The sequence below is a fragment of the Cygnus atratus genome, chromosome 8 (genome assembly GCF_013377495.2).
Source record: "Cygnus atratus isolate AKBS03 ecotype Queensland, Australia chromosome 8, CAtr_DNAZoo_HiC_assembly, whole genome shotgun sequence".
Lineage (NCBI taxonomy): Eukaryota > Metazoa > Chordata > Aves > Anseriformes > Anatidae > Cygnus > Cygnus atratus.
The window spans coordinates 25205999-25233225 of NC_066369.1; the positions used below are offsets into that span (position 1 = coordinate 25205999).

General features: G+C 36.8%; 1 protein-coding gene across 1 annotated transcript in view; it reads right to left on the bottom strand.

Moving 5' to 3' along the window:
* AGBL4 (AGBL carboxypeptidase 4) overlaps positions 1–27227 on the bottom strand; it is a 900915-nt gene that overhangs the window by 544612 nt on the left and 329076 nt on the right. Inside the window, exon 5 of the mRNA XM_035537467.2 lies at positions 5936–6152. Within this exon, the coding sequence (XP_035393360.2) occupies positions 5936–6152 (217 nt within the window). The remainder of the gene's footprint in view (positions 1–5935; positions 6153–27227) is intronic.

Genomic DNA, 27227 nt, shown 5'->3' on the forward strand with positions numbered 1-27227 from the left:
TAACTGAAATATATATCAACCAATAAGCAGATCAATTTTCATTCATAACAGACTGAAAACATCATTATTCCTTTTTACTTCCTGAGAAGTAAGTTTGGCCAAAAACCTGGGCTTAAACTCGTCTAAGATTTGCATTTTTGTTTTTCTTTGCTTTATTCAAGTTGTTATAGTGTTAGTGCAAGACAACGGCAAAACATTAGGGCACTGAGCCTTGATCTTGCAAAGTGTTGATTGTTCTGACCTTGGATCCAAAGGCACTTTTACACACATTTAAACTGATCCCATGAACTGTGCTAATTACTTCACCAGGACTGTTTAACAGGCTTAAATTTATTTCTCTGCTTAAATGTTTTTCTGCATCAGAACAATGTACAGTTTACACAAATCATGTGAATAAGATTTTGCCTAAGGTATGTAGAGATTTTAATACATTATATTTACATTATATAGTTAAGTATAAAGCTAAATCAATAAATAGTACTTTATTTGGTTAAATAAAAAGGCATAAATACAAATCCTCTTGCCTGAGCATACTTTAACATTGTTAGATAAGCCTTCAATCCCAAGATCTCACCCCTACAAGTAAAGAAGGCCAGGCTAAAAATCTTCTGGGTCTACAACTGAAGAAGACATTAAAATAGAACTCTGGTCTCACAGATGAATTACACAGTCACTACTCTGGAGATCTAAATAGAAGCCAACTCAAACATAGTCAAAATCCCAGCAGAGTCAATACAGTAAATTGCTACCGGGCAAATGTATCTAATAGCTCCATGTAGCACGATTTCCCCTACATGCAAGTACATTCAGCATCACTGTCTACATGGTAATTATTGCCTAATGCTGTGCTACAAAAGAGGGAAAACAAATTTCTCTTAATGGGAGTGAAAGAAGAATGAATATAATCCAGGGGGATTGCTGGTTTCTAGGGCCACATATCTTCAGAATATCTGTATGTCCTTCATACACTTCATACTCTACTCTCAGACAGATGGCTTAGTTTTGGGGTGGTCCTGTGTGGAGGCAGGAGTTGGACTCCATGATTGTCATGGGTCCCTTTCAGCTCAGGATATTCTATGATTCTAAGATTTGTTACTTAGCATTAGATAAACAGCAATATATGTGGATCCTTCTGGACATGATTTTTCTACAGGAAACAGTGCTTTTTCTGGAATTTAAGAAAGAACCAGCTTATATATGTATTAACCTTGCACAATATTAACTGTACAGGATGATTTTATTGCATTTGTTTTTTTCTAAAACTATATTTTGCTGCCAACTTAAACCAAAGCATTTCTTGTTTTTACCATGAGCAGTTGTATATATCCTAAAGACAGATGGCAACTTGCAACAGCAACAGTTTTACCTGTCTTTCCTTCTCTGTGATTCCCACAAGCCAGTTAATCTTTCAGAACTTCCTTTAAATTCTAAGTTTGCCTTAAAACTGATGATACAGAACAGTTCCCTGGTATTTTTCATGTTATTTGTATAATTTTGCTGTTAGCACGCTGTGGTATTATATACTATAAATCATGTTTTATTTCAGAAAGAGCTTTCGGTGGTATTATTTTTTAGGTCCAACTCTGCTTCTGCTGATATCCAAACCAGCTAAGAAAAGGTTTGTAGAAATACTTAAAATCTCATTTATAGTTTTGGGATAACATCCATATTATGAATCATATAGAAACAGCAGTATTATATAAGTAAATAGATACACCACTGAATAAAGAGAATGTGCCCTGAATATATGTGTACGTGCACTTTTGCATTTTAGAGAAATGAGAAGTTGGGTTTACTTTTTTTTAATCATTATTTCTGTGGCCTTTTTCAGGCCGAGTAAATTGCCACAAATTGCATTTAGATGACATTTCAACCTACTTGCAGTCAGATCCATTGGAAAGTACAGAATCTGATACCAACATGATTTCCAAGGCATGGTACATCACACTGAAGCCTGTACCTTCTTTTTTTTTTTTTTTCTTTTTTGAGATGAAGAGTATACTTTTCTTTTATAGAACAGTTATTACATAACCTAACACTGAACACAGAAATGGGAAATTTAACCTTAGAAAAATTGTCTATTTTCTTTGCTTCATGCTTTAAAATAGTCATAACTGAGCAGTTAAAAATGGACCAGTAGATATCAGTAGAACTGATTAGCTGTTTTAACTGGGGTACCCAGTCATTTAGACAGCAAATAAGGGATATTTGATCAATGAACTAGCAATATGACATCTGGTATGCACTTTCACAGTCTTAGGGCCTGATTCTGATCTCTCTGATACCAGCATAAATCAGGAGCAACTTACGTAAATTAAAAGCATTCACTGAGGTGGTGGGGAGTCAGAATGAAGCACCTTGTGTTCCAATCTGTTTCACTCAGTATCTCATGTCTGACTTTAGAGATTGGCTCACTTACAGAGCTCTACATTAGACATATTGCCTACTTGTTTTAAAATATGTATGTTTAATATTTAATTTAACAGGATTCCATATTCTAGTCTCTGTGCACTGTGGAAGTTCTTTTGAGGCTTGTGGTTTATATGTGCAGTTGCAATACAGCTCAAGCATAATTTGGTGGCACCATTGCCTAATGGGGTGAAAGGAAGTATCTGTCTCCAATTAATCTTGTCTGTCTTTAGAGTGAGCAATAAAAATATTGCCAAGCAAGTGGCAATTTGTAGGAGCTAAGTCAGGCTCTCCAAATCTCATTTAATTCAGTATGTGTAATAGTGAAATGCTGGTAGAGGTACAGGTCTCATCTATTGTCTACATACTTCAAATATACACAACTAATTTAGACCACCATCTTCAAACGATGACACTCAAAAATTTTGCCAACTCTGCAGTACAGTTTATAATGATACACATACTATTACTGCAAATAAGATTGTATAATTATCATAAATTGAGCCTCTGCTTATATATTCACAGACATATAAGAATTATTTTTCACTATATTATGCTGTATAGCATCACCTAATATCTGCCAAGATGACAGACACATCTGTAATATGCAAAAAACTAATTGCACAATTTTAAAAAATGCTCACAGATTTTAAACTTATGATCTCTTTGGACAATCCACACCAAGCCTGAAATTACCTAAGGCCAAAAATGGCAGAATGAAAACAGCAGTTTAAATGATACCTGGGTGGCCATCATAGCTAGTTTGCAGGAGAGACTGTTTTCAAGATCATTTGGCACATCTAGAATGTGGGATAGCTCTCTGAAGTAAAGAGTTTAAGCGTTAAAAGGTCAGAAATAGAACAGCTAAGTTATCCATTCACACCAGCAATGGGAATCTTTGCCATTTGGCTCTGACCCACTTTGCCATTCTACATCCTAACGACAATTACATGTCCCATACTGATATTTCACTTTCAATTTTCATAGAATTAGTGAAAGCATTTAAGGAGTTAATGGAGGCATAGTACTTTCTTTAGAGAAAATATGAAATTAGATTAGAAATTAGATTGCCTTGAAAACATTACATGCAGGAAAATGTGCACTCAGAAAGCCTTCAGGAGCAATCTTCTAAGCATGGTTTCTTGTGACTCACATTTTACTGTTCCACTACAAAGAAAAAAATAACCACAAAGATCTGTGGCAAGATTCTGTTGTCTCTAAGAGGTACAGTTCAAAATTTCATAATCCAGGAGAACTGAAATTGTTTCAAATCATTCTCCATCCTCACAATCTTAAACTGCTGCAGGGAACTATAAAAGCCCCCTGGAACGAAACAAAGGATATTGGTGACTACATGGCAGCTTGGCAGATATGCCACAGCCTTTCCCTAGCACGCTAACCCTGATTGAGCCCCACACCTGGCATGAGGACTTCAGAATCTGTCCTCAGAAGGCATCTTTAAGTTTCCTTTCTCCATGTACTACCAGGGGTATCATCCCTTCACCAGGAATAGAGCTTTTAAGGGCCTCTTTATGTCAATCTCATTCCTCTTATCTTACGTAAGGGGCCAGAGCAGGGATGGAGCTCTCTTTCTTAGCTCTAAATCTATCCTATATGGCACGCAATTCTCTAAAGTACAGCCAGCTTCTGCTTTGATGAAGCACTGTGCAGTGAAGACTGAAGGATCCTGTTTTTCACCATTTAAAGATGTATGATAACAACAAAGCTCTATGTTAAAATATTTAACTCGCAGAGAACTTATGGAAATTGTCTATTCAAGCTCAGCAAAGACATTAAATTACCAAGCTGTTCTAGGACAGTTGTGTGTGGAAAAAAGCCAGAAATGCTCTGAGATTGTAATGTTACTTACAAAGATTACAGTGCAAGCCTGATTCAGAATCTTTTTATACATATCAGCATGGTGAGCTGCAAAATGTTACTATATCAATTTCTGCAAAACATACTGTGTGTGTACATATAGATATAAAATCAGGACTTATACACAGCACATTTCCTGCCACATTTTGAAAGGCATCTGTTTGTTTAGTTTGCTGAAATATGAAAAATAATATTTAGCAACTACTGGTAACACAATGTTAACAAGATTTAAGACTATAGCTCTGTCTGTCAAAATGCAGATAAAAGACATATCCTTCTATCTCAGTGTTTTAATCAGTCAGATCTGGTTTTGACGAATATGCAAACGTGACTGTTTATACACTGTTTTCAGAGTGAAAGGAAACAAATTCAGTTTTGTTATAGAATTAATGATAGCTCTGTCCTCTAAGATAAATAATTAAAAACCTACACACATTAAAATGCTTCTTCCTCATACCCTCTGAAGATTTTACTTTTTTCTTTTAATACCCCTTTCCCTTGTAATTGTTTGTCCCTCTAATTGGAATGATTAATAATTAATGTCAGTTCAGGGATAATTAATAGTCATCTTTAGAACAAGAACTTAACTGACAAAAGGGTTAAAAACATGCTTTCTTTTGTTAATTCTGTTTTACTCTTCACTATAAGTTGATTTTTTCCTAAAAGTTTTATGCCACCAGAGGAAACACAATGACCTGTTCTAATGGTAGAAGCCTATTATTTATTCCAGTGCAGGTTATTCATATGATTTTATTCTGATTTTCACAATATATGCTGAGATTCTTTTCAAAGCCCTGCCTGCCAGGACCAACAGCCTTCATAAGAATTGCATCTTTCTTTTTCTGACAGACACACACACACACACGGTACAAGTTTAGACCAAATCAAATCTCAGAGAAGAGATTAAGACTGTGGAACAAGTGCATTATAAACTCTGAGAAAGCAAAAGGTGAATAAGAAAAATATTGCTGAAATTTTGTTTTATCTGATGATTTCTGAGTTGATATGGGAGTGGCTGAGTCATGATTTCCAAATCCTCAGGACAGGAAACATTTCAGAGAAAGGTTATAGCAAAGTGAGCACAAGTTCAACCTTACCATTAACCCGCCTTCCTGTACCAAAACTATCACATTTCATTTTCATGTGCCCACTAGGTTCCATATTGAGATCACTAAACCTCTTTTAATTAAAATCACTAAAGCAGATATTATTAAGAGTAAATAAGTTTTTAAAATGTTTTTGCATTATTTTACTAGAAAAAGCTATATCGTGCTTCCAAAGGTGCATATTTCTTTCCGAAGAGAAAAGCTCTTCTATAAAGACAAATTGACAGAATATTGTAAAAATCACATTTCTTCAATAAACCTGTTTCAGTTTCATCATTTAATGTCTTCAGAGGTGTATTGATCCTACATGGGAATTTTAGCATTGTCTTGCATATCACAAAGGAAATATTTTATGTGAAATTAAATTAGCATTTGTCTATATTTCACCATGCAGGTAAGCTACTTCATGTGTCATTGATAGCAGTAAAACAAATGTTTGTGCGTGTGTACCTTAGCAGGGATGACAAATTATACTCTGTAAGCATTTAAGGGTAGACATTCATAATGAAGCCTGCTAGCTGGCAAATATGCCTATTACTTACCACACTGAGTCCTAGCAGTTCTCTGCAAAAGTAGTCCATGTTCCTCCTTTGTAGGTTGTCAAGATAGTGCTGAAGGCGAGTATAGGTGTAGGGGTAGCAGTAAGCAAACTGATAAGTGTCATCTTCACGGTCAAAGCAAAACGCAAATGACATGACATAGTTCTTCCTGTGGTCCGGGCAGTGATAGTAATACACATTTTTAGAGGGTATTCTTTGCCTAAAAAAGAAAAGCAACGTATACACATTGACATACATACACACATTCATAAGAAATATGAATTAAAAAGCTATGTGGGGTTTTTATTTCCTCTCAAGTAAATGAAATGAATTAACTTGAGCAGTGCAGGAGCTGGTGAGCAGATCCCAGAGACTGGGTTTCAGAGCACTTATGCAGAGAACTTCCACGCCGCAGCCTATGCTGAGCTCAGCTACTGTGCTAGAGTTCTCTCTCCAGGTGCCTGAGATAGCAGGGTCACCATAGCAGGGGAGAGCTTCACACAGCGACAGAAACCCACTCCCAAGCTGCAAGCTGGATGCACAGGCAGTTAAACTATCAGCTCTTTTGCTGGTGCAGCCTCATAGCGTACAGGCTTCAGCCAAACTTCTGGCTGGAGTGTGGCTACATCCTTTGATACAGGACTGACTCAGTGCACAGACAAGGCATAATTTGTGAAGGAATGTCAGTACAAGGCAACATTGACACAACTGTTAAAAAACTTCAGGATATCTTTGTTACCTTTATTAGTCGGGATGCATCAACACCTATCCAATGAACTGAGGAACAGATAAATGGTTAAGGGAAAACAAACAACGAAAAATCTTTGAGTATGGAAAATAACCCCATCCTGAATTAGAAAGTGAAGGAGAAAAGGTTATCTGGTCCTGTTCCAAACTGAATTGGTGCCCTCCTCAAGAGTTCTGGCTTATAGTGCTGATATGACAAAAATGAATATACATTATGGTAAATAATTACAGCAGAGGCATTTATGTCATTGTTATTAAGCTGGTACCTATTTAAGAAATAAAAAATGTCTGCCTGATATCTTCCACCCAACTTCAGCTATTCTTTTATTTCTAAACAGAAATGAGTAATATTTCAGAGGTACAAACATTCTACGGACCAGAGGTGTTCAACATTTCTGTTTGTGGCCCTTTGCCATTTCATAGATGGATTTTCTACCTTTATTTAGACAGGAGATTCTCTAGTCATGCCATGCACTTGTAATTTGATGTAACTAACTTACCACTCCTGTTTGGCAACAAAACACTATGGTCCTGCAGACTCTAACGGATTCAATTACGCGACATTATAAACGGGTCTCATCTAATGATTGGAGCAGATCTCAGCTGAACTAGCATCTTGGTGAGGGAAAACATAATAAGATTTACAGACATAGCGGTAGTAATGTGCCTCTTTGTAATAGTTCCGAGAAACTGGTCTACTGCAGAGCATCAGTTTTAGCCTTTCATTGCTAATATGAAATAGAGGACAAAACCCTCTCATTATGCAGAAGTACATGTTTGCCAATTAGCAGCAGTTAAGGAGTCTGATCAGCAAAACTCAGAAGCTACTAAGAGAAACAGAAAGGAATTGAGATGTTCTTGAAAAAGTACAATAAAGAGCCAATGATGCAGTTAATTAGACTTGAAATAAGAATTTGTTTGCCCCTTTTATTGCCCTGGTTCTTGAACTTCCAGGATTTCAATAATTTGCTTCAGCATTTTTGGTTAAATAAGACACTTGCTTATAATTAATATCTGAAAATGAATTTTGAGCCACAAATATGAAGAACAAAATAAAATAATTCTTTTCATTTTTATTTTATTTTTTAAAGTAGCAGTAGTTTGGGAAAAATGCCACCAACTGTCTGCATGCAGTACCCTAACCTAATAGGTTTCTCCAGTATCTTAACATGTTTCTATCATTCACCCTTACTCTGGAGTGCTATAGGACATCCCTCATTTGATCTCAAATCAAGCAGATGATATGGCAGTGGGTAAATGTATTCCGGCTCCCAGTCCTCAAACTGTAATGCAAGTTTAAACAGTATGTTGCTGAGTTGTTGAACTTTGTTTCCAAATTAACATGGGAGAAATAATAAAGGACAAGCCTCACTTTATGCAATAAAAATTTCATGTAAAATGAGACCAATAGGAGGAAAGTCAAGATTTTAGAAAGGCTAATGTTAATTGAAATTCATTTGCTGATAGTTAATGTTTAAATGACACATAGTTCTCCTTGGTTCAATAACTTTCTACTTTTAAGCAAGTTGAAGACAACTTTGTTAATGTATTAAAGGCACTTTTGATATTTCGTTCCCTCTCCCCTTCATTATAAAAGCTAAGCATCTGTTTTATTATCCATTTTGACACATCACTTTATGGCTGCATTTGGCTATTATGGCTAATCTTGATGTCTAGGACATCTGGTATTGACATTTCACTATCTGGTGTCTGACACAACAGCAGAAAGCATCCTCAGTTCCTAGGCTTAAATTCACCCTCTCAGGGCAGAAAGTGCCCAAACTCTTAATTCAAACCACATCTTCCAAAAATAATTATAATAGTACTCCTGCCACTGCGAATCTATTTTTATCTCTCCTAGCACTTTGTCACTGCTAATCTATTTGTGAGTCATATAGAGAAAGAGAGTTAGTGTTTAGATACCAACAACACATCTTTACACAGAGAAGCCTAATCAGATTGAGATCTTATCTGAGAATTAAAGAAGGAAAAAAAAGAAAAAGGAAGAAAAAGAAAAAATGAGACAGTGCTAGATATTACCAACTGAGTTTTTGATAACGAAAAGACATTGCTCAGTTCTTGAATTAACCTTTGTGTCCTAGACGCACTATTGTTTACTCTTTCCCTTTTTTGTTCTATGCCTTCTGGAAAAGGACACCCACACACTGTGGCAGCAGCTGCTCCTATTAATTTAAAGCTATTACAAAAATTAAAATTAAACCCAATTACTTTGGCTGGTTTATAGCCGGGGAACGGCTTAGTCTGATTGTTCCCTCTGGTTATGGACAAAAACAATATTCCTACCTACAGGCGGCTGCCAGTGGAATACTAATGCATCTGGGCCTGGCAGGGACAGATTCAGACTGTGGAGTTTAACTGCATTTCTTACCAGAGAAAAATATCTTATCACGGATTTGCAGAAATACACCAACTTCTTACACTGTAAGTCACAATGAAGTTGATTTGTAGTTAGAGGTAAGAAAGAAAAACGATGGCTGAAAGCTTAATACTCAGATTTGTCATTTTGCATTTCCAGGCAGCTCACACTAAGAATTGCACCCTGCTAATTGATACACAACTGCCTGAATTTCCTTGCTTCTGAGCAGTTATTTAAAGGAGAACCAGCCTGATTCTTAAGTAAAGCCACGGAGCACAACATGCAGGCCACTAATTTCCACTCTGTTTTTAGAAATATATTTACAGAAGTGAAGCTTAGTATTTTACATCATTTTGAAACAAATTCAGGTTGCTTGGTCTTAAATACAAAATTATCTCTGTCAAAAATTAAAATTAAAAAAAAAAAAAAGGAAGAAGAGAAAGGAAGCACAGAATGGAAATTTTCCCCTCAATTTTTGACTCTCATAGTTCAGTGGCAGACAGGCCCTAAGATTTTACCCTCTGCTACTACAGTAGGCAGTAAGAGGCATTACACACCAGTGATTTTTGAAAAGTTTATCCTAACTATACTTCAATTTTGAAAATAATTTTAATTTTAGATCTAGCTTACCACATCTTTTAGCTTAAACCTAAATTTTATGTCTTTTTTGTTGTTTCCTCTCTTTCTACTGCTTTAACTCCCAATTTTCAAAAGGAAGTAAGTCTTTGGGGAACAAACACTGGGGGTGAGGCAAGTGGGTGTCAGTTCTTTTCTAGGTTTTAAACACATAGGGGTGTTAATCAAAGACCAGAGCCCTTATGTGGTATCACAACAAAACTAATTAGAAAATAACAATTTTTAGAGGGCCATTTTTCCCTTGTTGCATGACCAAAGCAGAGAGCTCTTGCCCAGCCAAATTCTCAATGACTTTAATGAGCAGCCTAAACAGTCTTTGGACCGCTCTTGATATGGCACTCATGAAGTAATTATTCAGTTCCTTGCCTCTACAGGATTGGGTTAGACATATCACAGTCAGTAGACTTCAAAGTAAAATGATGATCTTTGGAGGAAAAACAAAAAGCTGCAGGTGCTGTAAAAGATCAATGGCCAAAAGAAAAATTAAGTGATCGCAATTGCAGAGAAATGCTCGAGTGGATCTGACTGAAATGTAGTGCTAGCTGTGGTGACACACTGTGGTGATCATTTTCAATTGCCATCAGTTTGGAGGTGTAAGGATATAACTTCACAGTTTTCACAAATTTCCAAGCTTTCTTATATTATTCATAAGGGTGGGACTCAGTCACTATCTCAAAGGAAATTATACCTAAATTTTAAAGAGATCTGAAGCACAAAATGTAATTCTGATTTTGAAAATAACCTTAAGGTGTTTATTGACTCTACCCAAAATACTAGATCTAGCTGCTCCTTCGGAGTGTTCAAATTTTATTCTTAAAGCTAGATGTCCCTATTTATTAACTGTAAGAAATCCAACAAACTCTGGAGAAAATATAAGGAAGTTAATCATGCACTGCAAACTCCTCGTCTGGGAGGCAGCCCTTTCAAATTGAAGGCCTTACTGACTCATTTCTCTGTTAGTCTAAGACGTTATCTTTCTTCTTGCTTATTCTTGTTGACAAGTGGAGATGACCATCTTCAAAATTCCTAGCTTACTTATAACAAAATAAGTTTATACCCTTTTTTCTTTCACAGAATTTTACATTTGATTCACAGAGCACGGAGTGACAGTGAATATGTCATGTGGTGTTAAATATTTTTTGCAGAGAACTGAATGGGTTTTGGCAAAACTAACTCAGTTTTAGACACTGCAGAGTAAGTCATGCTTTTATTCTTGCTAATATTTATTAGAATGTTCTCTGAATATTTTTATCATCTTGCACAGCCTACTGTGAAACTCAAAGTTTTCTACCTATACAGATAGCTGGTTTCTTCTTATTAAATATAAAAAAAATGATTTTTTTTTGTGAATCAATGATTTTCACAACACTGAGGGAATCTAGACATTAAGAACACAGCTTTCAAGGGTTAATGTTAACTGAAATAATTAAGTGACCCCTATAAAGACTGCTTGGTAATTCAAATAATAATGAACTAAACCAATATTGCTTGTCAGCTCTCTGTATTCTTTACAACTTCAAAGGGAAACCACTGAGTTTTCACCGTCCTTTTTTCTTAAATAAGTGAGCACAATAAGAAGGCACGTTTAATTTGAGGGGTAGGGGGAAGAATATTCACATTTTAAATGTTTGTAGAAAATATATGTTTTAGAACTTGAAAGCTCAAACTGGGAAACAGATTTGTGTGAGCAAATGTTGTGAGAATAATTCCCCATATTTCTTACACACTTGGATACACATGGGAGAACTTGCTAAGAATTTTTTTTGTTTGGTTGTTTTTTTTGTTTGTTTTTAAAAAAAACTGTATCTATAACACAGTGCAGTGTTAAGTAAAATTCAGTGCTGAGGAGAAACAGTAAATAGAATATAGCAGTGGGAAACGTCCTTTATTCTATGTTTGCAGAATACCTCACAGAAACATAGTGCTTGTCCATGGGCCAGCCTTGCAGGTCCTATGATAATACCAGTAACAAAACCATAACGAAACTACTCTACATAAAACCACAGGGTATCAATAGAAGTCATTATTCCAAAGAGTGGCAAGAAAAGGCTGAGGAAAGGGTGTACCTTGTGGGAAGAATAATGAAGCAGTGTAGAATGGTCAGGAAGTGAGTACCTACCAGCAGATCACCATCATGAGATATAAAGCAATGCTTAAATCCTGTTCCTGGATTCTGCCAGAAATGAAATCATCACCCTTTGACTCACAAAAATAAGCATAACACTATAAATGTGACAGCTGTTAAATTATGACCCAACTAAATTATGATCTGAAATAATTCTTTTTAAAAATGACTGAATGACTCTTTCAAACATCTTCATGTAAGACAGGGTGACACTGATGAAGAGAAGGTTTGGAGAACTTGAAACAACACTTAACGTAGTTTTGTGTTAGGTTTTCTTTAGTATTGTCCATCACTTAATAGTCTATATACCCTAAATACAAAGCATGCTTACTGAGGTTCAGACTTGGCACAGTGTCCTCTTTTGCCAAAAACACTATGATGTCTTAGGGAAGCCATCAGTTGTCAGTGAATTCCAAAACCTTTTGCCAGAAGCAGGTACAAATGAGGTTTCCAGTGGACAAGCAGCAGATTTACCTTCTTTTCTCCCTCCTGCCTACATTATAGCCAAAACTATACTCCCTCCTCCATCTTTTGTTTATTCTGTCCAGTGGCAAAAGCTCATACCGCAGTGACTTTCCTCCAAACCAGTAGTTCTAATACTGTAATTATTCTACAGAAACTCTGTTTTAAACCACAGGGATAATGAATAGTGCTGATTTTTTCTGCTGTTGAAATATGATTTGCCTACTGTACCACAGGTGTTCCAGCCATGTATTGCTTCAATAGCAGTATCTCTCTGCAGTGCTTATAAAGGAAAGAAAAAAGAGAGGGAGAAAAACTGACTTTTCACACAAATACTCAAACAAGAAAGGAACACAGTGGAATCAGCCATACATGCACTGCAATCCTTTGAAGAGGTCATAAATGCAAGACAAGGAAACCGGAGCCAGCATTTCTGTCCCAAAATGCAGCCGCTGGGAAAGAAACACAGGGTTAAGCTAAATAAATTAAAAGATTTAAATTGGAAAAATGAGGATTTTTGATAGGTAGTACCGGATAAGGTAATGAAAGAAGTTGGGGGGAGAACTATTTCAGAATGCTGCATCACTGCCATTACAGAGTTTAGAACATGTGGAAAAGAAAAAAGAGGTCTTTCGGAAGAAACTCAAAACAGAATATCCACAAATACTGTTCAAGTGGAGAGATTTAAAAGAATTAAGTCAGCATGAATAATGTTGTACTAGAAAAGGTGAGGACAAGAAATACTCCACCTCTGCATATAAATCTGAAAACCACATGGCAATGCTTGTCCTAGCTATGACATCCACCAGACTCTGGCCATAAAAGAAAAAGTCTACGGACAACTTCAGAAGACAGTTTGAATATACCAACATCAGGGACAAATAAGCATACAAAAAAAAAAAAAAGGGCGTGTCACTGACTGGAACAGAAATGAAGATAGGTTAGGAGACTGAAAGAAGACAAGAACAGCACACCTCAGGCATATCAGCTTCAAATTGGCCAGAAACAAGGCACTAGAATGGTTTAGAATAAATTACCTTTTTGGTAATTTACCTTTTCCTTTATCTGTAAAAAAAAAACATATGTTTGAGAGAATCCAGTGTACTAGTCAGATTTTTAATAAAAGGCTACTCAGTGAGAAACGGTTCATGCCTATTCAGAACCTCTTCAAAACACATTTATTTCAATTAATTTTCCTCCAACAGCTGGTTCAAAGGAATTCCAAGGAATTTCACTAAATGATCATCACCCATCAGCATACTATTTTTTGTCTTTTCATGTCCAAACTCAGCATTTTACCCTGTTATTCTTTCTTCTCTCCACTATAATCTGATATATAATCCCTCCATATTACGTTTACTGGAAAACATATATTTATAGGATCATACAGGCTATAAAATTGAGTACTTGCAATGTTTGGAGCATGTGTTGCCCTGGGAACAAGGGATCAACCTCAATCCCAAATTCAAGTCCCTGGACTGCACAACCAGTAGACCACTGGGTCAGCTCTAATAGCCTCTTAGCCTCAATTACCTAATTAGCCTTTTCTTCACTTTCCTCTTCTCTCTTTCCCATCTGCTCATCTATTCCCACCACTCCCTGTTCTTCTGCAAGAATAATTTTTAAAATCTATGTTAACTTCATTTAGGTTATTCTCAGGTGACTTCTCTTCTATGCAAGAATAATTTATAGGTCTCTTAAGAGCCCCAATTTGAGAAAGTGTTTCAGTAACGTCTGAATTTTAAAATCCATGTTAAAAATGTTGATGATTTCACAGTCTAAATACAAAGCTGAGATTGTTAATTTATGTCATTTTGATGTGAAATTTAACTACACTACCAAAGGAAGAACAATGGATATGAAATAAGTTTTTACCAGTCGTAGCTTGGTTACTGAGCTGTCTGAAACCCTCTGGAAGCCTGAGCCTTTTCGATGCATATTATTCCTTTTAAGGATCAGAGTATCTCTGAGAGTAGATGATATATGAACAGGATAAAGACAAAAGAAAACAGGAAATTGTCACCACAGACCAGACTTCGTTAGCTGGGCAAACTTACCCATAATATTGTGCTTTATCCTATCCTCTGTCTCCACGCAATGAAGCCTGAGTTCAGTAATCCATTTTTAATGTCCCATTTCTTACGCCTTCTAGCACCTTGTTCACTTTTTCCACCATAACAACATCTCAAGTAGTTTCTGTTATAGAACTGCCAACAGCAATATTCTGTTTTTTCCCCTCACTTAAAGGATAAGAATTTTGTTTAGCTTCCTCCACATATTAACTTTTCATTTATCGAGCCTGAACTTATTTATTCAAGTAACTTCTTTAGATCACTCAGAAGTTTCTAACACTGTGTTAGAGACTTAAATTACTTAAGTAATTACATCATTTGTAAGTGTTACACCCAATCCTTCACCTCTCTCCCTAGATCATTAATAAATATATTTAGCATATGACCTGATAGGTAACTTTAAGGAACACAGCTGCTAGCCTTTTACTGTGATGAAAACTGCCCACTTAGCCCTCTGTCTTTTTGTCTCCTTGTCGTTTTTTGATCTATGATGATACTTGCCCTGTCACCATATGTGACTACTTAGCCTCTGTAGCAGTGCCTGTGACAGAGTTTGTCACAAGCTTTTAAAAAGTCAAAATACATATAAGGCAGCTCTCCCCATAAGCCTGGTAACTGAAATCTAAAGGTGAGGCAAACCTTCCCAAGAATTCCCAGGGGAAAGGATATCTTTGCATCTGTTGGAAACAAAGAAAGATAAACAGAAAAGACTGATAAACAAGCCAGAAATACTTTCCTTTTCCATGCATTGTAATTATGTTTTTGAAAAGCATTTCTGTTAGAAAGGGAGTTACTTGCTTATGCAGAGAAAGTGTAGGGAAGTCTAGGCCAACTAATTCTATCCAAGTGAATCAATTCAGGTAAAAGCACCAAAATACAAAGGCTACACCTGGGGGGTGGGGGAAGAGGGGAGGGAGAGAGGGAAGATGCTTTAGTTAAAGTAATTTGCAAGATATATGGGTACCAGAGGCTGCTTAAGCCTGGCAATACCAGGTAATCTTGCATTGTGAATAATGGTAGTTGAAAACGAGCTGGTGGACCAGCAACTGCCTTGCTAGATGAAAAGGCTATAGTTACAGTTATACTTCATGAAGTGGTATTGTTACTCTGCGCATCTACTTTGTCAGACTCAACTCTTCTCCTTCTTATGAATACACTGTTTATTATGCCATCTAATTCCTGTTTGTGAGGGGGGAAAGCTCCCTCTAAACACCAGGAAGGGCATTACTGGTGTCCCTGGGAAAGAGATGATGTCAGCATGTCTGCAGTGACCCCCTTAAATTCAAAGCTGGCTCTTGCTGCTGTCAATCAAGTCCAGGGGAAAAGGGTTATCTGAGCCTTTTTATTCTTCTCTTTCCCACGTGGCTATGACAGGGCACTGTCAGAGGCAGGACACTGGACAAGAGGGACTTGTGGTCTGATCTGGATGGCCTTGCCTATTTCTTTTTACGGGTACATTCACCGAGTTCTAAGCTGAGACGTGATTTCTCTTTGCTGAAGCTGTTCTCATTAAAGTCTCTAACATCTTCCAGGTGTTTTATTATTCCCTTTTAAACTCCTTTTTTGACCATTTGCAATGTGCAGATGTAAAGCTTACCGGTCTAAATATAGGATAAACCCCAGATACTTGCCAACCATCTCGAACAGAGCTTGGTTTTAATGAGAGTGCATATCTTTGTTAACAGTTCAGCTAATTCATTCCTAAGCTTCTTCAGAATTCTTTTATACATAAATAATGTGGGGATGATGATTTACTACTTTTTAGTTAATCAATTTGCCCCATCTTCTCAATCTCTGATAGTTCCTCATTTTTATTCCCAGAAAAGAACAGGTCTAAGATAGGTACCTCCAAAAACTTGTTTGCTATAAAGGCTGATTTATGATATAGAACCACCTGATTTCTTTGCATGAAAGCACATCATTTTAAAACATGTACAAGATGTGACAATGCAAGGGCAAATAATTTAAATTCAACATTGCAAACTTTTTATTTTTTCCCCAGGCTACCCATCTTGCACGGACACAAATTCTATTCTCCGTTCTCCTCCACAAGCTCCTTCATATTCCTTCCTTCCACCTTCCTCTATTTAAAAAAAATAAAAATAAAATAAAAACAACCTACTCTTGAGGGTGTTACAGAGTAACCATCCCCAAGCATGCTCACTTTTCTCCTTCTACAAGGAAAGCCTGTAGGTCTCACATTTCCCCACCACCAGCAGCACGTGGGCTGCTGTTAGCAATGGCAATACTTCGAGGGCTAAACCTGCGCTATGCTCTGCACACCCATCCTTTGAGTCCTTCATTTATCTCTTTCAGAGACAGCACTCAGAGCTATCATTAAACACAGAGGGGAAAGTAGAGAAGCCTGGAATGAAAAGGCTCAGTTTTCTTAGATAAAAAGGGAACAACAAATACAGCAAGCACCTCTTCAAAGATGAAAGTGGTCATGTGTATAACAACAGGACAGTGCTCTGGCTCACAAACCAAGAGACCCTGTCTCCAACTCCAACACATGACAGTCGCAACTCCTCTCCCTACTGAGTTCAGCTCCAGGATGAAAACATACGGATGGCCACCTAGACATTAAAATGGTAATTTAAATAAGAACAACAACGAAAAGATTCTCTTTTTACTTAGGTTGTTGCAAGCTTATTCACAGTGGTCTTATTGCCAGAAGACACCGGTTCAGAAATAACCTTATCAGGCTTTCTTCCCTAGGTAGTGGAGATGAACCCATGCCAAAGTTGTTGGCCTCAGTCTACAGGGGAAATAAAACACAGTTCCCTCCCTCTTTTTTCTTCAAACATTCCTTGTTGCTGACCCATGGAGTAGTATTGATCTCAGAAGAGACTAAGTATCTTGCCCTCTTGGTCACTTTTTATTTACGGTACACAAGGAAACACATAAGCAGATGGAAAGCCAGGAGCGGAGGGACCAGGCAGCCAGAAGCAACTGTACACACATGGGATTTCTCATCCTAAACACCAAGTTAAAAAATGAGATGCTGCAGTGGTTGGTGTTGTTGAAGACAAGATAAAATGAAAAATGGTATGTGTTGCACTAATCTTGTTTTTCCAAACTGGATGTGTGATATCAACCAGGCCACTTCAATTTTTCACAATAATAGTTCCAGCATCATTTTTCTTGATAACATTTAAAAAATATATTCATTTGAGGAAAAATCTGTTTGTTTGTTTGTTTGTTTTCTTTTTCCCTACCTGAACAGTGTCACAAAATGGAGTAACAGCAGGCCTTATGCATATTTTAAAGCACTGTCCCAATCACCATGCTGTTTGTTTAGCATACAAGAGCATTACCTCCCTTACCCTCTTCTGCAATATAACTAGATTTGATGAGGACTGGAAGGGGAATGTAGCATTCGCTTGATAAATCACACAAAATTTTATTTAGTTTTATCTTGAAAGACTCTTTACATTTTCTTGCTGCTAAAGGTATTGAAAGATCTATACACTTTCCTTCCTCTTTACACTGCTATAAAACATAGCAGAAGAATGTACATACTGCTTAGAGGTCAGTGAAGAGGCTGATACATCAGGAGAGTATGGTTATGAACTGAAAATGCAACATGACTCACGATATACATGTCAATGATCACCAGTGCAATGCAGAACTTCATGTTTTGTCAACAAAAGTATTTTTTTCTGTACTCTCAGGAAATATAAGCATTTTAAACAATAGAAGACCCTTTCCCTTCTTCATCACTCAAATATTCTTTGAGACAAATCTTCAGCATACTCTAGGAAGAGGTATGGCGATTTATAGCAGAGAGTCTGAGATCCAAGTGATAAATGCACCTGCAAAAACTACGCCTTCGATGATTTCTAGGTACACACTCTAAGGCTCCAGAGTGGTTACTCTTAAAATCACTGTTCAAATGTTTGCATTTCCAGGGCCTAATCAATGAGATTATCTAAGCAGATGCTTAGATGTTCCTAGCCCAGGCCCATAATCACACATTCCTAATACTGTGTGTGATGCAGATGAGGAGAAACTGGGCAGACAAAACCCTAGAGAATTTTAGGTTACAATCTCTAATGTTAAAATTAAGAAAAGGAAATACAGAAAAGATCCTGAGATGTTTGGACAGTCTTTTGTGTTTCTCAGTGTTTCCTGCACTGATAAGCACTAACAAATCTAAGATGTAATTCAAGCCATATATACCAGTCTTCAGTAAAAACTCTGTGTAAAACAAGATACCTTCGATTCTGTCAGCTTGGTCTTTCTGTTTTGCAAATGAAATATTAGGAGGCAGAAGTAATGTTCTTCTTTTTTTTTTTTTATGGTTTTACGCTACTACTACTACTATCAACATATTAGATAACTCTGCATCTCTGCATACAGAATATTAACCTACAGAAAAGCCAGTGGGACTGTCACAGCATTTTACTTTTATTTTAAGTAAAATTTTCTGGGGTTCATTTTATGACACCTCAGGAACTCATCTGTTTCACATTTCTGAAGGTTTGACCCAAACATTAATTTCCAGTTATACTGCCCAAACCCTGGAAGTGGCCAGGCTGGATGGGGCTTTGAGCAACCTGGTCTGGTTGGAGTTGTCCTGCCCATGCCAGGGGGGTGGAATTAGATGATCTTTAAGGTTCTTTCCAACCCACACCATTCTGTGATTCTTTGAATAAGGCTGAAGTTTCTCAAAAATATTTAGAAAACTTTCCAGATAGCATCAAGAAGCAGTAATATTTAATGTTTAGACAAATAGAATGGGAGGTGTGAGTAAGAGAAAACAACATGGGATACAAAAAGTTTTATAAGCAAGTTGTCTACAAAATGTTCCATATACTGTGTATTTCCATGAGAATGACAGGACATTTGTCAATATTCTTATAAAAAATATTTGTAAGAGTGCTTGACACATAATTTATACAGCTATCAAGTTAAACACACAAATGGTGAAAATGTAGGTTGTAGTAACCTTATATATTTAAAAGCTTTCAGCAGGAGTCACAATTTCATATCTATTGTCTTTTCAGGCTGTACCATGTATCAAACATTGTCCCTCTGGTCTTTAATGTGACAAGAAGGTATTGAGATGTTATACACACCTAGATGTGTGTGTGAACTATAACAGTTAGTATTTTAGCAAAGTTAGCTATGTAATACTGAAGTAAGATTAAAAAAAAAAATTCACTGTGATAACAGGGAAAAATAGACACACATGAACTTAATTAAAATTGCATCAAGCTATTGCATAGCATACTACTAAAGAACGGTTAGAAATGTTTGTAGAAGACTGCATCAATCTCATTTTGCCTACAGTTGTATATTACCTTAGCTTTAAGCGGATGCAGTCCTATTGAATGCGAGCCACAGATTTAAATAAGATTCATAAATTAGGGTTAATCAACAGACAGGAAGGTAGATGTCATTTCCTATTCCGTCAATGACTATAAAAATTCAGGGTCAGTTGAAAATATACTGAAAGGTCTTAGAAGTTGACAGCTAACTTTTAGAAAGGAAACACACACACTACATTGATACACATGGCAGGAGAAGGACAAAAATTATTTCTGATCATTTTCATACAGTTTATACATATCTAAACTATATCTAACATATATATAAGTCCCATACATCTAAAAATGAAAATACAAACAAAAAAAAGGTCTTATATATTTACCTGGATTAGAACTGGGAAAAAATATAAATGTAATATCTTACAGCATTTTCAACTGGATCTGATCATGGTCATTTTTCTCTCTGAATCTTTGTCTCAGAAACATTAAGCTTGATATTCATTGAACATGAGGACCTGACTAGTTAAACCATTTATGGTGGATATAATACATGTTCCACATGCAGTACCGCTAATGCAGCTAATGTGAACCTGCAATATTCCTGCTGTCCAGATCGTTGGAGTCTCCCATCAGGAGATGAGAGTGCCTGTTTTGTGTTCAGCCTGTGCTGATTGTAGGATGTGGACATGTATTCTCAAGGGAATGGGGTAAAAGGCCAAGTCATTTTCATAACTCAAACAAACCAAATCTGAACACAACTTTAAGTGACAGATCCATTTGCACAGTTACTGTTCTCAACCAGTTGCTAGCACTCATTTATTAGAATACAGTATGGCTTTTAAACGACAAGACACAGCTATCTTGCAGCCAGTACAAAACTGCCTATCTCTGTAATTATTTTAACATTGCTAGGACTAAATTCAAAACAGACAATATAAATGGATGCAGAAAAAAAAAGAAAAAAAGCATTTTTTAAACTGAAATTACAAACAATGGAAATTAAATTACCTCAGGAATACATAAGAATACATGCACCAACAATAACTCAGTGCTTTTTTTTCACAGCTACCTCTGCAACACGTGACTGGCTGAAGGCTCTGATTTGTCAGATGTATGCGCTGTCACTCAGCATTCACCCCATAAAACCCATTGATCAGCTGAGAGTTAGTAGCCACATAGAGTCCCAAGGTTTGCACAATAAGGGAAAGCTCTTCCAAATTGCAAAGGAAAACTGCTGCAAACCCAAAAACAAAGACCCAAGGAAAGACTTGTAAATGCAAAATTTCCTACCTACTGAATGATGACACAACAAGACATCTCTCTGTCTGTTGCTTCAGAGAGAACCAATGGATTTGGCAAATTCAAGAAACATAAGAAAGGTAGAGAAACATTGCCTCTTACAACAACAGATTGAGCTTGAAAAAGGAAACAAGGCCAGTCAGAAGTGGTCATGTACCATAAAGCTTTCTGCTTTCACCAGCTTGATCAGTTTGTCTTATAAAGTATATTACCTTTAAGCCACATCTACTTTCTTATATCTCTAACCATAGTTGCAACACCACCACTATGGTGACTTCATGACTGAGAATACTTTTACCAGGTTAGATATGCCTTTGATTCTTTTCCAAACTCGCCCAAGAAACCACTCCTAAACATCTGACATCTCGAGTTTTCTGAGAATCAAGTCTCATGATCTCTTTTCCTTCCACCACCTACTTTGCTAACACATTTCTTCAGCAGAGAAAGCAAAAACCTACAATAGGCTTCATTTTAGAAGCCATGGTCCTTACAGAAGTACACTCATTCAGAATAGCACCTTAAAAACACAAGTCTGATCTAGTTAATAGAGTATCACATTCAGAGAAAAGACCTTATGTGTACCTTAAAATCTGGCATCTCCCCTAAATTGTTAGGCCACAGTCCTGCAGCTGTTGCTCACTTTGGGACTACCGCTCTTTTTGATCTACAAATTTTGACCCTCACTTCCCTCTCTCAAGCTGCAAGACAAATACTTGAAACACCTCACAAATCATCAGTGCATTTTTTTTTTCCCCTCAGCAGCAGAACGTTACTGGTCAGCCAGCTGACCAAGGAGAATTTAACAAGAATCTTTTAACTGACACTTATACTGACAGAGACCCATACCTGACTTCAGCTCTTGCAGGTATTACCAAGTCATGCAATAAGCCAACCCAAACAAATAAAACTTTGTATAATAGTAGTAAAATTAAAGATCTCTTTTATATTTTCCACTGTGCCTGTCAGCCTTGTAAGCTGCAAATACTCATACGTTAGCATTTAAATATTTTTATTTCATCTCAGAGAATGATCCTGTTTCTATCAATACTTTGCTGTATCTCACAAGCCTTTTAAGACTAGTTTCAGGCATGTGAAGAATAATGAAAAGTTCAGAAATTTATTTTGATTTCCTGCAATATGCTACCCAACAGTTTTCTGTTGTGTTATATGACCTTTCTGCCTAGCTAGTGTTTTGCTATTGATTTTAATTACTCAGTTTAATTTACTGCATGCCAACACAAAGCTGTTTACTCCTACTTGCCAAAATGTTGTCGTAGTCTCCCAGAGGAGGGCAAAATGAGAAAACTGTATATGTTTTACAGTTACATGCTATTCATTATAAAGAGTTTAATAGATTCACTTCATATAAATGTCACCGCTCTCACATGTAGCCACTAAACACACCAAAACAACATACAGAAAGGAAAATGCTAAGCTAGTCAGAGGAGAAGAGGAATATAAAAACCTTAATTTATGAAAGGCTTTGACTTGAAGCAGTTTAGATTTTCTGCTTTGCCATTCTTCTCCAAACAAGTGAGGGAGTTAGGGCCATATGTTCCCCTTCTGCATAAAAAAATCATGGACAGAAACAAATGAGTTCTAGAACTACAGAGAGATTACTGATGCAGGTAGACTTTACCTTGCCCCCGTAACAAAACTGCATGATGATGAAGAGGAAATGTTAGCATGCCCACTTTTCTCTCTGGTCCTTTTCTTGCCTCATATCACAGAAATCAAGAAACAGTATTATGCACCAGAACAAACCACTTTGTTAAAGGATCCTACAGATTTTAGCAGAATGTTGTTTCAAGGGAAATTATATAGGCCATCACCGAAAGGTGAAGAAAACTTACCGCTGGAGAAAACCCCAACTTTCTAGTCAGGACCCTTAGTCTCTCTGAGATGGTTCTTACTATGGTTTGGAAAACCTGTATATAGGTGCAGGAAAACTTTTTTTTCTCAGGATAGCAAATATTAGAAAGAAAAGGCAATTTAAAAATCCTCATACTAGCTCTTGACAGTTCTAGTAGACATCCAAATTTACAAAGAAAGAGATTATTTAGTTGCCATATGTTTATTACGAAGCTTTCAATCTCTTCCTTTCTCTGATTCAGGGCCTATGGAATCCTGTTGTACTGGGAACCAAATGAACCTAGAGACCAAAGCAATTGCCATACCTTGCTCCACTGAGGGAGTGAGTGCATTTTAGTGCATTCTTGTCACCGCCAATTTCAAGTGTGCATTATACTAAGTTTCACAGTTTTAAAACACCAGGTTATCTGCCATCTCTTTGATTTCAACTATAGTTAAAAAATACGGCCATCTGATGATAACACTCTACTGTGAAAGCTTCACCAACTTTACTCAGTTGTAAAGTGCTCTTGAAGAATGATAAGATCTTTGGACAAAATTGAATATCAAGATGATAACTGCTAAGAACATTAAAATCCTTTATTTGAGTATCTTGTTTGCAGTGTGAGATAATCTCCTGCAGAACCTTTGAAAAATGTCCTTTGAAATAGAAAAAAAGAAAAAACGAAACCAAACCCACAAAATAGATTGAAAAACAGTAGAAACATTAATATTTCATGTTGCTTTGCATTTGTCTATTGTGATTTTGTTTACCGTGACTTTATTCCAAAATTAGAGATTTTGACCTGTGAATCTCAGTACTGCAAAACACCTGTATAAGTATAAATAAAGACAAATTCTCAAAACAACACTTGTTCAAAATTATAATTATTTATGCAGAAAATATGCATAGTTCAAACATCTCTTATGACCTTGATGTAAGCCATAAACTGAGTAAGTCTTCCCAAAAACCTATCCCTATGTTTCCTCAATGCAGGAACAAGTTTTCTTGAAAGCCTCCATAAATCTGCCCAGAATTGTAATGAAGCAGGAATGCTTGCAGTTACTTTGAATTTCTTCCAGTGTGCTTTGTATAGCTGTAAGATCAAAGTGTTTTTGTATGAGACACTCCTAGTACATTGGCTGGTTGTTTAGAGCCAAATCTAAAAACAAAATTCACAAACCTAAATAAAGTGTATTTGCTGCTTATCCAGTACATCTCTATGTACTGAATGTGATCCACTACAGTCAGCACACATGGTAAGAGGCAGCATAAAATATCAAGGACATGGGCATTTCACACACTTCACTCTTCTATGATCAGAAGATCACAGGATAATTCAGGTTGGAATGTGACTTCAGGAGGTCATCAAAGCTAACCTGTTGCTCAAAATCAGGGTAACCATGAGATCAGACCAGGTTGCTCTGAGCTTTACTTCATCAAGTCTTGAAAACCTCCAGGGATGGAGACTGTACAATGTATCTGAACAGCCTTTTCCTATGCTTGGCAGCGTTTTCACCATGAGGACAGTCAGCCTTAATATTGGATGCTTTTGTCTTCTGCCTTATATGAATCACAGCCCTCTACAGCTGAATGGGATTAGACACTTCCAACTTAAAGAAGAAACTTGGAAACTATTCCTTTCTTCCAACATGCAGTCCTTGGAGACAATGGCAGTGTCACTTGTTATGCATCATGTCAGTAGTTATGTCAATAATTGGAATGCTCATCCACCATGAAGGAGACCTGTACTGATTCTCTCTTCTGCCCAAGTGGTCTCTCTTCAGGGGACGGACTAGCCAGTCTGCTGTCAGCTGGGCTATGATGGGAATGGCCCCTCTCCCTTCATGCATGGTTCCATTCTACATGAAGCGATGAAGTGATTTGTTGAGGAAAAAAGTTCTCAGCACCCCAGTGGAGATCTCCTGCACATGGAGACCTTGGTAAGGTTCTCTCTCCAGCCAGCATATAAATACGTGTTTTCTAAAAATTTAGGAAGTTAGCTGTACTCCGATCACACTCATCAGATCAGGCACAACAGCTGGTTGAGGACTACCCAGTTTATAGATCGTCAGGACACATTGCTTAGGACTCGGCTACTGACTATGACTGAAGTACCTATGGACAAATACAGACATGGATCTTTAAGTACACAGGAAATTCAGATGTCAAAACATAGGATCTTGTAGACCACAAATGCTTGTAAAGCTAGACAGCAGCTCAGTAAGGACTTTGACAACTTCCATACTTTGGTTTCAAGAACTGCAATCAGGCTGGATGCTCACACAAGCCCTTGCAAATACCCATCTTCTAGATCAGATATACAGACATAAATTTAACATACCAAATGGTAACAGTACCAAAACACAGTAGACTTAGAGCAAGCTCATTAATAGTCCTGAAAAGATTAAATTAATATGAGAAAAAATTGGAGCAAAAATAATCCCATATTCAAAACCTTATTCCCAAATTCTCCAGGTGGCACTGTGTACAAAATTATACATCTAAACATAGTATCTAGTCTTCCATTATCCAGCATTATTTAAAAAAATGAAAAATCTGAAACATTTCCCACGACATGTAATGCTTGCTGTCATTAGTAGCACTGATCTAAAAGAACTGCTTGCCACAGTAAACCAGGGACTGCTCATGGCAATCAACACTATGCGTAGAAGTGTTTATAGTTGCCAGCATAAAAAATTACATACTATGCTTTTTTTTTTTTTCCCCTAAATATATCAATAATAAAGTACCAAACTATACAGTGAACATTTATGTGGGTTCTGAGAAAGTACTCTGCCTTTCTCTTTTTCGCATGTGTGCTATATTCAGGTCCAATGAGGAAATGGAAGCCTGTTCCCCACAACTCTGTAAGAAATAAAGTAGGTTTACTGATGTTGTGAATAGCATATTGTTCCATTCTTCAGATTTTGTTGACCACTGGTAAGTGATTTTTAAGTAATATGCAGTCATGAAGTCTACCCTCCCACATTCTTTATGCCCTATACCATCCCTTGCTAGATCACCACTTCTACTCATATACATGATTGTAGTTATTCTTGTGGCTTAGCAATAAAGAACCAATTAGGAACATCAAAATAATATTTTATTATTAGAAAAAAAATTGTAAATAGACAATATTTTTTCAGACTCAAACATGTATGTTATTTTATTCTTTTTTCCAAGAATCTGTAGGTCTGGTTAAATAGAAAAATCACACTTCTCCCTTGCTCAAAAATCGAGAAGTGTCCTTGCTTTTCTTGGCAACTGAAATAGCTAATCATGCGTCATGGATCTTCCTTCAATTAAAATAGCTAATTAGCCTACATACCACCCTATGCAGATGGCACCCACAACAAAAAGAAAACATCCTCACACAAGGCTCTATGCCCTACATAACAAGTGAAGTACAGGTTATTTCTTAATAGCTCTCAAGTATTTTAAGGTTGTCTACTGCAAATTGGTGACTGCATTTCTGAGCATGCCTTTCACACAGCTGATACTGCTGAAAAGGCAAAGCGTTCCAATGGCTGCAATGGGAGAATGGACTTTAGAAGACCTGTCTCCTGTCTTAGCTCTTTATTAACTTGTCTTAGTTGCAAGTGCGCACTGCTGACTCATGTCAAGCTTTTCATCCATCAGAACCCGCAAGTCCTTCTCTGCACGGCTGGTCTCAATGAATTCTTCCTCTAATCTGGCCCAGGTGCAGCACCCTGCACTTGTTCATTTTCTCCTTTTAAATTATAACACTGCCACCTTTTAAGATACCTTAAACCAGACATATTATCACATCTATGATATTTAAAACTGAGTTTGTCAAGGAACAATTCCTGTAAAAATAAAAAGTACTTATTTAAAAAGGTGCTTTCTATGCTTTTATTTTTAAAAAGATAGCACCGTTTTTTTTTTTTAAACAAGTCCTATAATTTACTGAAAACTCTTAAATGGATCCTCAGGACCCAGTCCTTGATCCAGGGAGACCAGTGGAAGTTGTCTTCTATCTGACAATGAGCACAGCTATGAAGTTCTTAATGGGGCATAGACAGATAACAAAATTCTAATACGTCATGCTTTTTTCTCTCTTTTTTTTCTTTTACCTTTTTTTCTTTTAAATTAATATTAGTATTTTTCCCTTGAAAAAACAGTACAACTTTTCCCCATTATTTGTTATGATAAATTGACCTTTACCCATAACCAGCTTGGTGACCTTTACAAGTTCTGAGCTCAGAATTTCCGTATGAATGGGCCGTGTTTTTTCTCACAATAACCCCAATTCTCTCTCCTTGTTAATATGGTTGCCCCTAGTGCTGCATTAGCTAATCTTTTCAAGAAGCCAGCTAGCTTGACCAGGAATTGGAAGTTCAAAGGTCAGCCCCAAACTGATATCTCCCCAGTGGCTACACGAGATGAGCAATGACAAAGAGATTTTTTATTATTATTATTATTTATGTA